Source organism: Geotrypetes seraphini, chromosome 10 (assembly GCF_902459505.1).
Source record: "Geotrypetes seraphini chromosome 10, aGeoSer1.1, whole genome shotgun sequence".
Taxonomy (NCBI): Eukaryota; Metazoa; Chordata; class Amphibia; order Gymnophiona; family Dermophiidae; genus Geotrypetes; species Geotrypetes seraphini.
In genome coordinates this window covers 48,859,453-48,877,344 of record NC_047093.1, presented here as the reverse complement: position 1 = coordinate 48,877,344, position 17,892 = coordinate 48,859,453, and the positions used below count along the sequence as shown (strand labels likewise).

General features: G+C 47.5%; 1 protein-coding gene across 4 annotated transcripts in view; it reads right to left on the bottom strand.

The window, feature by feature from the left end:
* TTC16 (tetratricopeptide repeat domain 16) overlaps nt 1–17,892 on the bottom strand; it is a 47,209-nt gene that overhangs the window by 1,679 nt on the left and 27,638 nt on the right. For 3 of the 4 annotated variants that reach the window (XM_033960066.1, XM_033960067.1, XM_033960065.1), the window contains 4 exons: nt 17,481–17,695; nt 722–960; nt 461–602; nt 215–380 (listed from right to left, as the gene is read on the bottom strand). In XM_033960066.1, coding sequence (XP_033815957.1) covers nt 215–380; nt 461–602; nt 722–960; nt 17,481–17,695 — 762 coding nt within the window. Of the gene's footprint in view, nt 1–214; nt 388–460; nt 603–721; nt 961–17,480; nt 17,696–17,892 lie in introns of all 4 variants that reach the window. The other variant, XR_004540776.1, reaches the window with a different exon arrangement.

Sequence of the window (17,892 nt, the reverse complement as noted above, 5' to 3'; positions counted from 1 at the left end):
CATTTGCATACAATCCTTTCATTTTATGTAGAAATCTCTCATTCATATTCATTGTGAATATCAAGAAAATCCAACTAGCTGAGTGTATCTGTGAACTACACTTCTAAAAATAAGTGGCGGTAACACAGGTCTAGTACTAACAGCAGCTCATGACTACATAATTTCTCTAGATTCCATTCTTGTTGATAACCCCCATTTTTTACAGCATAGGTACCTTTTTAGAGTCTGAGCTTAGCAGCATCGCAACAGCAGCATCTTCTTGGGCACCCTTGGGATCTTGTAACCAGCGGCGCACCCTGGCTCGGTGCCAGTAATATTGCGGTAAATATGGCTGCTTCTCAATAGCTTTGGAGAAGAAAGATTCTGCACGCTCGTACTTCCTGAAACCTCAATCAAGCAGAAGAAAGCATTATTGTCTCACATAGCAGAATGCCTTTCCAACTCCCTAATTTATGCTCACCTCTTCTTCTGCTCCTGCAGGCCTATTTCATTATATACCACACTGATTCTGTTCAACACATTCTGATCATGAGGTTTCAGCTCCAGAGCCTGCTGATAATCTGCCAGTGCAAAGGTCATCTCTTTCAGCTGAAAGAAGCAGTCTGAAAAATAAAATAAAAATTAGGCCAACAGCAGGGATTAAATATAGAACAGGCAGATTTGGAAGGGAACCTGGAGGGAGGTGCACATTTCCCCTATTGTTCATGTGAGTGGATGTTACCTCCTCTGTTGATATAGAGTCCAGGCTCCTTTTTCTGCCCTTTGAGTGCCTTATTCAGCAGTAACACTCCTTCTTTATAGAAGCCTTTTGTGTAGCAGTTCACTGCAAAGTCATTATAAGTGAGCATCAGCTGTGTTTGTGCCTTGGTACGAGTCTCTTGGTCACAGCTTAGCTCCAGTGCTAGCAGGTAATCATCAATTGCAGCAGTGAAGTGCTGGAGCCTGCGGTATATAGTCCCTCTAGGAAAAGAGAGAAAAGAAAGTCTAGATAGCTTAGAAGCATCAAAGAGCTCTGTTTCTGTTAAAGCTGTGCAAGAGAAATGATGCCAAAATCTATTCTATAGATGCCTGATAAGGACTTGAATGGTGTGACAAAATTAGAGAGCAATATGTTTGGTTGGATTGACAAAAACAGCAGAGGTTTAACCACTTTTCTGGTCTTCATTCTACGGGAAAAAGAGACCAACTGATTTTTCCACCAAAATTCAGGTGACCAAAGGACTTTCCTGCCTCATTCACCTCAAGCCCCAACCAATCAAGCTGAGGACCCACTATATATAAAGACAAACTGCAGACCTCACAGCATACCTTGAAGAAAGCCACAGCATGATGGCTGAAGCATTGGTTTTACCTGACCAGATGCGGTAAATCCTGGAAAACTGCAATGGAAGATTTAGGTTTATACCTTCAATAATCTTCTGTTAGTCCTTGGAAGATTCCATACGCTAAGTGTTCAAACCCAACCCGCAGTCCAGGTATTGTAGATATTCACAACTTTTATGAGCACATGCTCCACCCCACTAGCCTGAGAGTTGGTAAACAACCCCAGGTAAGTCCCAAAGCCAAGCACATACCTGAACAAATCCATGACAAGGGGGTATGGGGAAGAATCCCCCATCAACAGAAGTAATTCATGAACTGGTTTACTCTGCAAAATATTAACAAGTGATAAACAGGCACAAAAGCAACTCAGAAAAACATTGAGAAACAATGTATCACTAACCTACAGAGTGCAGCGAACACCCCAAGAAAGGCCTTCGGTAATGTGTATACTCATAAAAATTCCCCACAGGATCTGCCAACTGGCTGGAAAAGCTTCAAACCTGTAATGAGAGTGACCGAGGCAGAAAGGAGCAATACTCCAAACAACTGAGTGAAGACAGAGAGGGCGGGTGGTATGGAATCCTCCAGGGACAAATAGAAAGAAGATTATCAAAAGGTATAAATCTATTTTTCCATTCTGTTGCGTCCCTTCCAGATTCCATACACTAGGTGACGTGCCAAAGCCACGGTAACTAGGGAGGGACAGAAGAGCCCGTCCTCAAACCCAAGGTCCTGAAAACGGCATAAGAATGCACTGCCACAACAACTCAGAAAAACCGGGCAAAAGTATGAAGAGAGAACCAAGAAGCTGTCCTGCAAATTTCATCAGAATGAATTGTGCGAGATTCCTCCCATGATGCAGCCACACGTCTTGTTGAATGTGCTTTAAGTGAAATTGGTAGCTGCTTGCCGCGGGTGATGGAAGTCACGGAAATAGCCATTCTAATCCATCGAGTGATTGAGGACTTGAACGCCGGCCTACCACGGTGAGGCGCAGCGATGAGAACAAAAAAGTGAGCAGACAGCCTGAACTCAATAGTCCTTTCCAGACATTTAATTTGCACAAGATCTGATCTTTGCGCTCCGAACCTGTTGGATGAAATGCAGGCAACCTAACCTCTGATTTACATGGAAAGCAGAGACCACCTTCAGCAAAAAGGAAGGAACAGTACGGAGGTACAACCATGTCCGTAATACGGAGAAAGTGGTCCCTGCATGAAAAAGCATAAAGCTCCAAAATACACTGTGCTGAGACAATGGAGACCAGAAAAAAAACATCTTGATCATTAGGTCCAGAAGAAATTCATCCTTTACTGGTTCAAAAGGGACCTCACCAAAGCCCAGAAAAATGATGTTAGGATTCCACGAAGGGAAAAGAAGATGCAAGGGCAGATGTAGATGAAGCGCCCCTTCATATAACTAGTCCCATCTGGAAGAGCAGTAAGTGAACTAGCGCTACTGTGATTGAAAACACGAAAGGCCTGCAACCTGAACTTTCAGGGAGGCCACGGCCAGCAAAAATATAAGAAATAGAATCAGAGCATCTGCAAAAACAACTTCTATACGGACTGCTTGCAGAAATTATAACTGGGATTGTTTACTAACTCTCAGGCTAAGGGGGTAGAGCATGTGCTCACAAAAGTTGTGGATTTCTGCAATATCCGGACTGCGAGTTGGGACTGAACACCTAGCGTATGGAATCCGGAAGGGACATAACAGAAGAAAAAATTAGGTTCTTGCTAATTTTCTTTCTTTTAGTCTCTCCAGATCGGCACAGCTCATTGATAGGTAATAGCTCACCATGACCAGCAGATGGAGACAGACACAAACTTTTGGCTGAAGTACAAGTGGGCTGTGCCTTCCCAAATACAATCAGTCTGCCAAATAGCCAAGCAGAACTAAAAAACTAATAACTGAATTATAACAGTAACAATTCTCCTAGAAAGAGAAAAAACTATTAACATATAGAAACACTGTTGGATATTGAATAGGATAAGGATCTTCTGAAACGTCCCCACAGCTTGCCAGCTATGCCAGATGAACCAAAGGCCATTGTTCTTTTTTTTGTCATCTCCGCAACATACCAAAAAAACCCACAAGACTTGCAGAAAAAAAACACACTCTTCACGTGAATACCAAACAACACAGACAGGGCGGGGGCTGTGCCAGTCTGGAGAGACTATAAGAAAGAAAATTAGCAGGTAAGAACCTAATTTCTCCTTTAATCGTCTCTCCCGACCGCCACAGCTCACTGATGGGTACTACTTTGGTACGACCCATCATGGGTGGGACCCCCAAAAGGCTGCCATAAGCATGCACTCCCCAAACACCGCATCCCGACGCACTTAAACATTCACACTGTAGTGCTGCACAAAGGAATGAAGAGAAGACCAAACCGCAGCTTTACAGATATTCACTGGAGGCACAAGAGAAGACTCAGCCGAAGAAGCTGCTTGCCCCCGAGTGGAATGAGCCTTGAGACATTCTAGAACAGGCTTCTTCTGAAGAAGGTATGCTGAAGTGATAGTCTCCCTGATCCAGCGCGCAATGGAGGCCTTGGAAGCACCTTCTCCTCTACGAAGACCTGCGAGGAGGACAAAAAGACAATCCAAGTTCCAGAACTCCTGGGCCCACTGAACATAGGAGGGAAGGGTCCTACAAACATCCAATTTGCGTAACTGTTTCTGCTGCAAAGTGCCCCACCAACTACCCAAGACTGGGAGGACCACAGACTTGTTGACATGAAAAGGCGAAACCATCTTTGGTAGAAAGGAAGGAACCAGCCAAAGCATGACCCGCTCCCTAGAAAACTCCAGAAAGGGAGGCCTACAAGAGAAAGCCTGCAGCTCATAAATGCGCCTCGCAGAAGTAATGGCCACCAGGAAGACCGCCTTAAGAGTAAGGCCCCTCAACGTGCAGGAGCCCAGAGGCTCAAAGGGAGGGCGCACGAGCATGGGCAGCACCAGATTGAGATACCAGGCTGGAACCGAAGACTGCACCGGAGGCTGGAGTAATTTAGCCGCCCTCAAAAAATGAATCACCTCAGGCAAAGAGCTCAAATGCCTACTATGCAGCAAACTGCGAAAAGTAGACAAAGCTGCAAGCTGAACCCAGAGGGAAGACCAGGAAAGGCTCCTGTCCAGGCCATCTTGCAAGAACTCCAAGATGTGAGGCAAAGAAGTACGAACGGGAACCATGCCAAGCGCAGAGCACCACTCCTCAGAAATAAGCCACATTCGCACGTAAGCCCAAGAGGTGGAAAGTCTCCAGGAACCTAAAAGTGTGGAGATCACCTCATCTGAATAAACTTTCTTACGTAGGTATTCCCTTTCAAGAGCCAAGCTGTAAGTCAAAAGGGACCCGGATTGAACATGAGAATGGGACCCTGTGTAAGAAGGTCTAGTGAGAGGGGCAGCGGAAGAGGATCTGCCATGAGACGACGAATCAGATCTGTGGACCACGGGCATGGACGAAGGTGCACTGGAGGTGCCGAGCAATGCGAAGGACTTTGCCCACCATTGGTCATGGGGGAAACACGTACAGGAGGCTCTTTGTTGGCCAAGGCTGAACCAGAGCATCCAGCCCCTTGGCCTGAAGATCTCTGTGCCGACTGAAGAACCGTGGTGCTTTGGCATTGGCACTTGTGGCCATCAGGTCCATGACCGGTCAGCCCCAAGCCTGAACAATCAACTCGAAGGCGACAGGACTGAGATACCAATCACCGGGATCCAGCACTTGATGACTGAGGAAATCCGCCTGGACATTCTTTGTTCCCACAAGTTGAGAAGTCGAGAGGTCCAGTAGATGATCCTCTGGCCAAGCCATGAACAGAGCAGCCTCTGTGCCACCAGGCGACTCCTGGTTCTTCCCTGACGATTGACGTAAGCCACTGCCATGGCATTATCCGAGAGAACCTGAACCGACTTGTCCATCAGCAATGTCTGGAACGCTAGCAACACCAACTAAATGGCTCTGGTCTCCAGAACATTGATCAACCAAGATGCCTCCTCCAGAATCCAGACATTGAGCTCCCCATTCGAGGAGAGTGGCGTCCGTGAGAAGCACTGTCCACTGAGGCTGATCCAGACTCACTCCCTGCACCAGATTGGAAGACTGCAGCCACCAACGGAGGCTGCGATGAACCAAACCCTGAAGAGGAACTAGCGAGTCCAGAGCGTGCATCTGAGACGACCATCGCTGAAGAAGAGCATACTGAAGTTGCCGCATGTGAGCCTGAGCTCACCGAACCATGTCCAGGGAGGCTGCCATCGACCTCAAGACCTGGAGAAAGTCCTGCATCCAAGGACACCAGGACGCCATCAGAAGGCAAATCTGCAACTGCAGCTTGTCAACACGGGCCTCTGGAAGGAAGACCTTCCCCAGACCAGTGTTGAAGAAAACCTTGAGGTACTCCAGGGGCTGAGGCAGAGTCAACATGCTCTGGGACAGGTTGACCACCCATCCCAGCGACTGCAGGAACTCCACAAACCGAGCCGTAACCTGGGAGCTTTCCTGAAAGGACCTTGCTCAAATCAACCAGTCATCTAGGGAGAATGAGCCAGAATTCCCTCCTTATGTAAAGCCACCGCCACTACCACCATAATTTTGGTGAACATCTGCTGAGCCATGGCCAGACCAAAAGGAAGCGCACAAAACAGAGTGCTTTCTCAAAATTGAACAACAAAGGAACCGCTGATGGGAGGCCCGAATGGGAACATGCAGGTAGGCCTCCGTCAGATCGAGAGAAGTCAGGAAATCTCCTGGCTGAACCACCAAAATGACTGATCTTAGGGTCTCCATATGAAAAAAATGGAACTCGAAGCGCCCTGTTGACACCTTTCCGAGCTAGAATGGGCTGAAAAGATCCCTCTTTCTTGGGCACCACAAAATAAATGGAATACCTGCCAGTGCAACACTCCCGAGGAGGCACTGGAACTACCGCTTTGAAGTCGATCAGCCGCTACAGGGTCTGACGAAAGGCCTGCTTCTTCCAAGCTGCTTGATAAGGAGAAGCGAGGAAAATATCTGGCAAGGGTCAGGAAAACTTGAATCACCAGGCCTCACTGATCCGTTGTGATCTTGGCCCAGCCCTGGTAAAACTCCCTCAACCGGGCACCCACTAGGGGAAGGAGTAATTGGGCTGGGTGGGTAGTGGAGGGGCCACTGGTGGAGTCACATCCTCCCACCCAGCTGGCCCCCCGAAAAGACTGAATGCACTGAAAGAAACGGAAGCCAGAAAAATGCGCTGCCCCCCTACCAGGGCGCGAACGGCGAAAATCATGCAAATTCCCTCTAGCAACATCCCCCCCCCCCCGAGTAGATGGGCGAGCACGGTCTTCAGAAAGATGGGGCACCTTAGTCAGTCAAGGTCTGAAGCAACTTGTCCAGATGCTCACCAAACAAGAATGACTCCAAAAGGGAAATTTAGTAATCTTAGCCTTAGATGTCTCGTCCGCCAACCAACCCCAGAACCACAGAGTATGGCAAGCGGCCACACCGAGAGCCATGGACTTGACAAAGCCCGCAGCAGATCATACATGGCAGCTGAGAGATAAAAAGCGCTCATCTCAATCTTAGCTAACTCCTGATCCACCAAGGACCAGTCATTAGGCTCCTGGTCAACAACATGCTCAGACCATTGTAAACAAGCCCAAGCCACCAGACCGCAACACATTGACCGCTAGAACTGCCAGGACAGCCTCATCAAAACTCCGCTTAAGAAGAGACTATCCGACAATCCTCAAGAGTCCCGCAAAGCCGAGCCACCCTCAACTGGCAACATATGCCGAAGCGCAATGGCTGGGACCACTGTGTCCACAACAGGCGACCTCAAGGTATCCCTATCCCCCCTCTGTGATGGGATACCGTATTTCCCCACATATAGGCCACCCCCTTGTATAGACCGCAAAAAATGCCTATACGAGTTTAAAAGCACAGTACCCGACTGTATGACACAGGACCTACTCTTACTGGAACATTGGTCCTCAACTTGGCAACTAAGTTTTAATGCCAAAAAGTGTAAGGACATGCACCTTGGCAGCAGAAATCCATGCAGAACTTACACCCTAAATGGTGAGACCTTAGCAAGAACTGCAGCAGAACGAGACTTGGGAGTAATCATTAGTGAAGACATGAAGACTGCCAATCAAGTGGAGAAAGCTTCATCCAAGGCTAGACAAATGATGGGTTGTATCCGAAGAAGTTTTGTCAGCCGGAAGCCCGAAGTTATAATGCCGTTGTACAGATCCATAGTGAGACTTCATTTGGAATATTGTGTACAATTCTGGAGACCACTTTATCAAAAGGATGTGCTAAGAACTGAGTTGGTTCAGCGAATGGCCACCAGGATGGTCTCAGGACTCAAGGATCTCCCATATGAGGAACAGCTGGGTAAGTTGCAGCTATAATCACTCAAGGAACGTAGAGAGAGGAGAGACATGATTGAGACGTTCAAATATGTCACGGGCCGTATTGAGGTAGAAGAGGATATCTTTTTCCTTAAAGGACCTATGGCAACGAGAGGGCATCTGTTGAAACTTAGGGGTGGGGGATTTCATAGTGACACCAGGAAGTATTTCTTCACTGAAAGGGTGGTTGATCATTGGAATGGTCTTCCACTGCAGGTAATTGAGGCCAGCAGCTTGCTGGATTTTAAGAGAAAATGGGATAAGCATGTGGGATCACTTCAAGGAAGAAATTAGAGGGTGGGTCATTAGAGTGGGCAGACTTGTTGGGTTGTGGCCCTTTTCTGCCGTCATCTTCTATGTTTTTTAACATCTTCCCTCCTACCTCATGCCTTAATATTTTTTCTTCCAATTCCATTAGCGGAACCTGACATTTGTCATCGCTGCTGCTCGCTCAGATTGGCTGGAACACTTAGTCCTTGTCAAAGGCTGCAGGAAACCCCGCATGCTTCTGGGCTAGCTGTGCATGAGGGGGTAGGAGGCTTGTGACGTCAGAGGCTGGTAGCGTATACCAAGAAATTTAAAGAGCATAGCCCGGTGAGTTTAGAGTGGCTATCCGCTGCTTCCACTACAAGAAGCCATGCAGGAAGCAGCGCGGGGCCGGTCTGGAGATCGAGATCTCTCCTGCCCTGCACCGCTGGCTGCGATTCGAAGAGGCAGCAATTCAAGGCCGTCCAGCGAGGGAGGTAAAGGGGGGGGATGATTTTTTTAAATTGTATAGGCCACCCCAGTTTTGCAAGCCACACTCACTGGCCCAGCTTGCAAAACCATGGCCTATATATGGGGAAATACAGTACAGGCAAGCCATGGACCATGCAAAATGAAAAGATGTTTCCAGCTTCTTCCATTGCGCGAACATCCTGATGCATAGAAGAGCAGGATGCTGAGCAGATTCCCCTAAGCAGGAGGTCTATCACATGTGGGGGCTCCTTTGCATCCTCAAAAAGCAGGGCCGATGCAAACTGAAGAATAAGCTCCTGGAGCTCTGTTCGCTGAAAAATGTGTACCACCGATGCGTCCTCGCCAGCTGGTGACTAAAAAACTAGTAACTATTGCTGCAGTAGAATTTTCATTTCCAGCAATATCTTTTTTTTCTCTTAAAAAATGATCTGTGCAATTAATATTAATTACCAGTTAAGTCATATGTACCCCTATTGGCAAAAATATTCTAAAAGTTGACCCTTCCTTTGAACCATAACCTTTTACAGATCTTTGTGTTGTTTTTACCTGCTTAGTGCAAAAGATACTTTATTAGCTTTAGCTATAAAGTTCCATCTTATGCAATAAGACCTTTTGGCTGCAGGGAGTTTCACCTTGCCACCCAACTCCAACAGGGAAATACAATTGTTGGGACTTTGAATAAACTAACAAAAATGAAGCTTCTGCTCCCTTCCTACCATACACAGTTTGGTTGCTTGCTACTACCTGTTTTTATACACTCCTTTTCAATTTGCGGAGGAACTGAGCAGACAGAGGAGGCGGAGTCCCATCGGAATCCGGAGGAAGGATTGGCAGATCGAGTCACTGATGTAGACCTGAGACCCAGGAGGAAACTGAGAAAGGGGAAATCCGCAATCGTAGTGGGAGACTCAATCCTGAGAGAGGTGGACAGTCACATAGCAGGAGGCAGAGATGACCGACTAGTGACATGTCTCCCAGGGGCGAGAACTAAGGACATCACAGACAGAATCGAGAAAATCCTGGAAGGAGCTGAGACGGAGGAAACAGCAGTGATAATCCATGTTGGAACCAACGACGTCAGCAGAAGGAACTACAACAGGACAACACTGACCGAGCAATTCAAGATACTGGGGAGGAAACTGAAGCTGAGGACAAGGAAGATAGCCTTCTCAGAGATCTTGCCAGTACCGAGGGCGGATGCAAGGAGGCAGACCGAGCTGCAAGCAATTAACGGTTGGCTGAGGAGGTGGTGCGAAGAGGAAGGTTTTCACTTTGTACGAAACTGGACAACTTTCCTGGGAAAGAACAAGCTCTACAGGAGGGACGGACTGCACCTGAGCACCGATGGGACGAGGAGGCTGGCACACAACATCCAGAACAGCATAGACATGGCTTTAAACTGAGGAAAAGGGGAAAGCCGATAGTCGATCTGACATCGACATATCGGATTAGTGTATCAAACAAGGATACTGGACCAGGAAAAGGAGACTGAGTGGACTTTTTTTGATAAAAAATCCAAGGACGCAAAGCAGGGGCCCAGGGAACTAATGAAACCAAAGAGCAGGAAATGGAGGAAACAGCCGGAAGGACATCCAAAAATGGGGGAGCAGGCTGAGGACGAGATAGACACACCACAGGAGGGAGATGAGGACGAAATAGACACACCACATGAGGAGGATAAACAAAGCGAGGCACGGGGACTGGCAGCCCATGAGGGGGTAGGCAGGAACACCAAACCACGAGGAAAACCAACAAGGAAGGTAAACAACCGGGACTTAAATTGCCTATACAGTGGTGCCTCACACAACGAACTTAATCCGTTCCAGGAGCAAGTTTGTTATGTGAAACGTTCGTTGTGTGAAACGCGTTTTCCCATAAGAATACATGTAAAACAAAATAATTCGTTCTGCAGCCCTGTTTTCCCATAAGAATACATGTAAAACAAAATAATTCGTTCTGCAGCCCTACATTTCCCTCCCTCCACCTCACCTTATATGCAGAGTTTGCCAGCTTTCTTTTTCACCCAGCCGCACGCTTTCAAAAAGCTGTGCACGCGCAGCTGCTGAAGTTGATCAATGTTCTCCTCTCCTGCAACTTCCGGTTTCCGGTTGCGTCAGAGGAGAAGATTGAACAACAGAGCATGCGCGCATGTGCTGCTCTTTGAAAGTGTGTGGCTGGCCGAAAAAGAAAGCCGGAAAACTCGGCATCTAAGGTAAGGTGGAGGGAGATGATGGAACACTGCATTCAGACAAGAGGGTGCTGCTGTTCCCGGCTCACATTAGGAAGCGGCGAGAGTAGTTCCGCCCCTCCCCCCGGGCCCCTCGGGCGACTTCGTTGTGTGAAACGAAGTTCGTTATAGGGAGCAAGACAAAAAGTTCGTTATGCGCAGCGTTCGCTGTGCGAGGCGTCCGTTATGCGAGGCACCACTGTACACTAATGCTAGGAGCCTAAGAGCCAAAATGGGGGAGTTAGAAGTCATAGCCAGAAAGAAGGACATAGACATAATTGGAATCACTGAAACATGGTGGTCCGAGGACAACAAATGGGATGTGGTCATACCAGGGTACAAACTTTACAGGAGAGACAAGACATACAAGAAGGGTGGAGGAATAGCGCTATACATAAAGGACTCCATTCCTTCAACCAGGATGGAAACAGAAATAGGGGCGGACAACTTGGAATCACTATGGGTTAAGCTACCAGGAGGAAACGGAGCAGACATAAAATTAGGACTGTACTATCGCCCACCAGGACAACCGGAAGCAAACGACTAGGACCTAGAGGCTGAATTAAGGCAGGTATGCAAAAGCGGTAGTGTGGTGGTGATGAGGGATTTCAACTACCCTGGCATAGACTGGAGTATTGGACACTCAAACTGCCCAAGGGAAACAAAATTCCTGGAGGCTATAAGGGACTGCTTCATGGAACAGCTGGTCATGGAACCAACAAGAGGAGAAGCCACTCTTGACCTAATCCTCAACGGGCTAGGGGGACCCGCAAAGGAGGTGGTAGTACTAGCGCCACTAGGAAACAGCGATCACAACATGATCCAGTGCAAGCTAGAAATAGGAACACCAAAAGTGAAGAGAACCACAACGACAGCACTCAATTACAGAAAAGGAAACTATGAGGCCATGAGGAAAATGGTGGGAAAGAAACTCAGCAGCAGCTAAGAGAAGATGGAGACCATAGAAAAAGCCTGGTCCCGGCTCAAGGGCACGGTGCACGAAGCACAGAACCTGTACGTCCCCAGGTTTAGGAAAGAGTGCAAAAAGAATCGAACAAAAAACAAATGCAGTGAGAAAGGCGATAAGTGACAAGAAAGCATCAATCAGAAAATGGAAAAAGGACCAAACCAAGGACAACCAGGATGAACACAAAAGGCACCAAAAGGAATGTCACCGAGTGATAAGGAAAGCAAAAAGAGAATATGAGGAGAGACTGGCAGAGAAAGCAGGAAACTTCAAACCATTCTTCAAGTATGTGAAGGGAAGAAAACCGGTCAGGGAGGAAGTGGGACCCCTGGATGATGGAGACAGGAAGGGAGTGGTAAAGGAGGAAACAGAGATAGCTGACAGGTTAAACAAATTCTTCTCGTCAGTCTTCACGAGAGAGGACACATCCAATATTCCAGAACCCGAGGAGATCTTACATGGAGACCGGGATTGGAAGCTGGTCAAACTAGAGGTAAGCCGGGAGGATGTCCTCCGTCAGATAGACAGACTAAAGAGCGAAAAATCACCAGGTCCGGACGGCATCCACCCAAGGGTACTAAAAGAGCTGAGAAACAAAATAGCAGAAACATTTCGCCAAATATGTAACCTTTCCTTAGAAACAGGGGAGATCCCAGAGGATTGGAAAATAGCAAATGTCACGCCCATCTTCAAGAAGGGATCAAGGGGTGACCCGGGAAACTACAGGCCGGTGAGTTTGACCTCGGTTCCGGGAAAGATGATGGAAGCACTGATTAAGGACACCATCTGCGATCACATAGAAAACAATGGGCAGCTGAAGGCAAGCCAGCACGGCTTCTGCAAGGGAAGGTCATGCCTCACGAACTTGCTGTACTTCTTTGAGGGAATAAACAGCCAGATGAATAAAGGGGAATCCATAGACATCATTTACGTGGACTTTCAAAAAGCCTTCGACAAGGTACCCCACGAACGGCTGCTAAAGAAGCTGTGGAACCACGGGGTGCCAGGGGATATCCACCGATGGATCAAACACTGGCTGGCAGGCAGGAAACAAAGGGTTGGAGTAAAGGGCCATTACTCAGAATGGCAATGGGTCACGAGTGGAGTCCCACAGGGGTCGGTTCTGGGACCGCTCCTGTTCAATATATTTATTAACGACTTGGAGACAGGGACGAACTGTGAGGTTATTAAATTTGCGGACGACACCAAACTCTACAGCAGGGTTAGAACCAAGGAAGACTGTGAAGACCTGCAAAGGGACTTAACGAGATTGGAAGACTGGGCAAGAAAATGGCAAATGAGTTTTAACACTGAGAAATGCAAAGTCATGCATGTAGGGAAAAAGAATCCAATGTTCAACTATAAAATGGGGGGATCATTGCTGGGGGTGAGCAACCTTGAAAGAGACCTGGGGGTGATGGTGGACACAACATTGAAAGCATCAGCACAGTGTGCAACAGCCTCAAAGAAAGCGAACAGAATGTTGGGTATCATCAAAAAGGGTATCACGACCAGGATGAAGGAAGTCATTCTGCCGCTGTATCGGGCAATGGTGCGCCCACATCTGGAGTACTGTGTCCAGTACTGGTCGCCGTACCTCAAAAAGGACATGGCGGTGCTTGAGGGAGTCCAGAGAAGAGCGACAAAACTGATAAATGGTATGGAAAACTTCTCATATGCTGACAGATTGGAAATGCTGGGGCTATTCTCCCTGGAAAAGCGGAGACTTAGAGGAGACATGATAGAAACCTTCAGAATCATGAAGGGCATAGAGAAGGTAGACAGGGACAAATTCTTCAGGCTGTGGGGAGCCACAAGTACAAGGGGGCACTCAGAGAAATTGAAAAAGGACAGGTTTAGAACAAATGCTAGGAAGTTCTTTTTCACTCAGAGGGTGGTGGACACATGGAACGCGCTCCCGGAGGCTGTGATAGGCCACAGCACGCTACAGGGGTTCAAGGAGGGTCTAGATAGGTTCCTAAAAGAAAAGGGGATTGAGGGGTACAGATAGAAGTGGAGGTAGGTTACAGGAATAGTCAGAAACCACTTCACAGGTCATGGACCTGATGGGCCGCCGCGGGAGCGGACCGCTGGGCACGATGGACCTCTGGTCTGACCCAGTGGAGGCAACTTCTTATGTTCTTAATAAACCCAGATTTTATTTTTCAGATTAGTGGGTTACAAGTGTGAGGTTCTAAATAATCAATTAGAAGTTGTATTGCAAATTAAAGGGGCCTTTTACTAAACTGCTCTAGTAAACTAAGCCAATTTCTAGCATGGCCGTAAACAGGCATTTTTCTATTTGTTGAAGTTCTCTCTATGCGCTACCGTCAATATTAGTCTGTGGCCATTAAAAAAAAAATTAAGATGGGAACACTTACCTCCTATTTAAAAGGTGCTAAAGGATACTATAAAATAGCGCATTCCTTTAAAATAGCTGATAAAAACATTACGACAGATAAGTAATTTAATCGATATGAACTTGGAAGTTGCTGGTTTATGACCGGCTGAAGTTATCGGAAATAAGTTTTTGAATTTGATTGTATGATAGAAAAAACTTTTTCTTATGAACACGAACTTACAAGAAGTCTGAGCATAACATAACAAAACAAACATAACATAACATAACACAACAAAACATAACATAACAAAAAGAGATAATAAAATATTGGAAAACCATGTAGCGTTATCTTATGATACTGTGATATTTGGAATGTCTATGAGAAAAAAGAGTCAGATATCAGCGTGTAACAACAAACTTTTAATGATTTTGACTGGAGTTGCCATCCAACATATTACTAATAACTGGAAAGATCATAGTAGGCTTAATTTTAATTTTTGGTGGAATTCAGTATGTCACATATATAGAATGGAAAGATCAATAGCGGTACAGAATGGAAACTATAAAAATTTTATTAAAATATGGGAGCCATTAACATCTTTTGGCATGATTAGATGCCATTTTTCTATTACCGTATTTTCACGCATATAACGCGCACGTTATACGCGTTTTTACCTACCACGCATACCCCTCACGCGTGAGCGCGGTATACAAAAGTTTTTCTACATAGTTCCCACCCCGCCCGACGCCCGATTCACCCCCCCCAGCAGGACCGCTCGCACCTCCACCCCGAACGACCGCTCGCACGCGCTCCCACCCGCACCCGCGATCGGAGCAAGAGGGAGCCCAAGCCCTCTTGCCCGGCCGACTCCCCAACTCCCCGACAATATCGGGCCAGGAGGGAGCCCAAACCCTCCTGGCCACGGCGACCCCCTACCCCCACCCCGCACTACATTACGGGCAGGAGGGATCCCAGGCCCTCCTGCCCTCGACGCAAACCCCCCTCCCTCCAACGACCGCCCCCCCCCAAGAACCTCCGACCGCCCCCCCAGCCGACCCGTGCCCCCCCTGGCCGACCCCCACGACACCCCCACCCCCCTTCCCCGTACCTTTGGTAGTTGGCCGGACAGACGGGAGCCAAACCCGCCTGTACGGCAGGCAGCCAACGACGGAATGAGGCCGGATTGGCCCATCCGTCCCAAAGCTCCGCCTACTGGTGGGGCCTAAGGCGCGTGGGCCAATCAGAATAGGCCCTGGAGCCTTAGGTCCCACCTGGGGGCACGGCCTGAGGCACATGGTCGGGTTGGGCCCATGTGCCGCAGGTGGGACCTAAGGCTCCAGGGCCTATTCTGATTGGCCCACGCGCCTTAGGCCCCACCAGTAGGCGGAGCTTTGGGACGGATGGGCCAATCCGGCCTCATTCCGTCGTTGGCTGCCTGCCAGACAGGCGGGTTTGGCTCCCGTCTGTCCGGCCAACTACCAAAGGTACGGGGAAGGGGGGTGGGGGTGTCGTGGCGGTCGGCCAGGGGGGTCGCGGGTCGGCTGGGGGGGCGGTCGGAGGTTCTTGGGGGGGGGCGGTCGTTGGAGGGAGGGGGGTTTGCGTCGAGGGCAGGAGGGCCTGGGATCCCTCCTGCCCGTAATGTAGTGCGGGGTGGGGGTAGGGGGTCGCAGTGGCCAGGAGGGTTTGGGCTCCCTTCTGGCCCGATATTGTCGGGGAGTCGGCGGTCCTTTGGGGTGGGGGTGCGAGTGGTCCTGCCGGGGGGGGGGGATGTATCGGACGTCAGGGGGGGGGCATCAGGCTTTCAGGGTGGGGACAGGACTTCAAGGGGGAGAGGAGAGTCAGGGCGGGCGAAAGGAGAGTCGGGCAGCATGCGCGGTATACGGGTGTGCGCGGTATATAAAAATTTCTGTACATAAAGTTATGTTTTTCGCGCGCTATACCCGTGTGCGCGTTTTACACGGGTGCGCGTTATCTATGTGAAAATACGGTAATTATACACCATTTAGTATTGGGTGGGGGGAGGGTTTCAAATATATGATCTTATAATGAATAGAGGGATTTGAGGGAGGGTGGGGTGAGGGTTACATTTCTAATTATAAGTTATAATGATAAGATGTTCAAGTGCTCAGACTAATTGTGTTTATTATGAATATTTGTACACTTGATGAAAGATTTAAAATGAATAAAGAATTATAAAAGAGATAATAAAATAAAGAAAAAAGATAAAAATTAAGATATTTAACTATTTATTGGATTAATAGGAAGGACAGGGTTTTTTGCTAATGATCTGATTAGGAGCAAGTGAACTGATCACGTTTGAATCCCAGCTGGGTTAATTGCTCCATACTCTGAGGCTTTTTTCACCCTCTTATAATCATATTTATATTCATAATAATAATGTTTAGACTTCCAAAATGAATGGTAGTAATAAGTTATCTCAGCAGTACAGAATTCCATGGTGGATGGTATTTTTTCTTCTCTATTTTATAGTATTTTGTGGTCAGACAACTACTAGGATTTACTGGCTAAAGGATACTAACCAGTTAGTGCACGGTAACGACAGCACACTAGCTGAACAGAACTTCCTCGCCCATTCTCTCCACCTGTCAAACCTCTTAAAAAAAAAACAACAAACAAACTATGCACTTTGGGCCTGATTCTCTATAGCGTGCCTACATTGTAGGCATGCAGGCGCGCGGTTATCAATAAATCGCTAGGTATGCGTTGTAGAATCACGCTTTAAGTTTTATATAGGCACGTGAAATGTAGGCCATCATTTTGCAGGCCTACATTTCAGATGCCTACCTCATGCATCAAGAGGTGCATAATTTATTTTAGTATTTATATACCACTTACAGCCTAAGCGGTTTACATTCAGGTACTCAAGCATTTTTTCCCTGTCCCGGTGGGAAGGCAACTTTCAGCACAAACCATGCCTCTGCCTGTCTTACGCGTGCTTAGGCGTTGCTATGCACCTTCATACACCCAAGGTAGACAAAGGTAGGTGTGTTAGTATAGTGTGCCAAATTTTTTAAAAAAGGGGCACTGCCATTGGCTTGTTAGGTGGCGGTAGCATGCCTACCACTGCCTAACTTTTGCACATGCTATAGAGCAGGGGTAGGGAACTCCGGTCCTCGAGAGCTGTATTCCAATCGGGCTTTCAGGATTTCCCCAATGAATATGCATGAGATCTATTTGCATGCACTGCTTTCAATGCATATTCATTGGGGAAATCCTGAAAACCCAACTGGAATACGGCTCTCGAGGACCGGAGTTCCCTACCCCTGCTATAGAGAATCAGGCCTTTAGTGCATGCAGATGGCAAAACTAATGCTTTAGTGTGTCTTGCGTTGTGCATGTTAGTGCTTATACAATTTAGTAAAAGGACTCCTAAGTCAGAAAGACAAGCTTTGAACTTGGTACTTATTGTCATTCATTTATATAAGGTACACTAACAAGGAATGATATCTGAGTACCTGATAATATAGTACTGGGCTTCAGAGGGCTGACTCTCTAATGCCAAATTGATCTTCTGAAGAGCCTCCTCCAGCTTTCCTTCTAGTGCTCTGCTGATAGCTAGTACTTTGGCTTCTCCAGCTTTTGTCATTAGTTTTTCTCTCAAGGCTTGAGCCCCACTGTGCTTTGGTTCCAAAGTCAGAGCTGCCTTTACATCCTGGAAACATAACTTCACCTATCGGGGAAAAACCATGGATTTAGAAAATGAAGTTTTGCTTTATTCAATCTAGTTTGATGTTTTTGAAGGGATTAATAAAGTTGGTGGATATAGAATATCTGGATTTCCAGAGGGCATTTGACAAAGCTCCTTGAGAAGGGCTCATCAGAAAATGAAAGTCATGGGATAGGAGGCAATGTCCTATTGTGGATTGG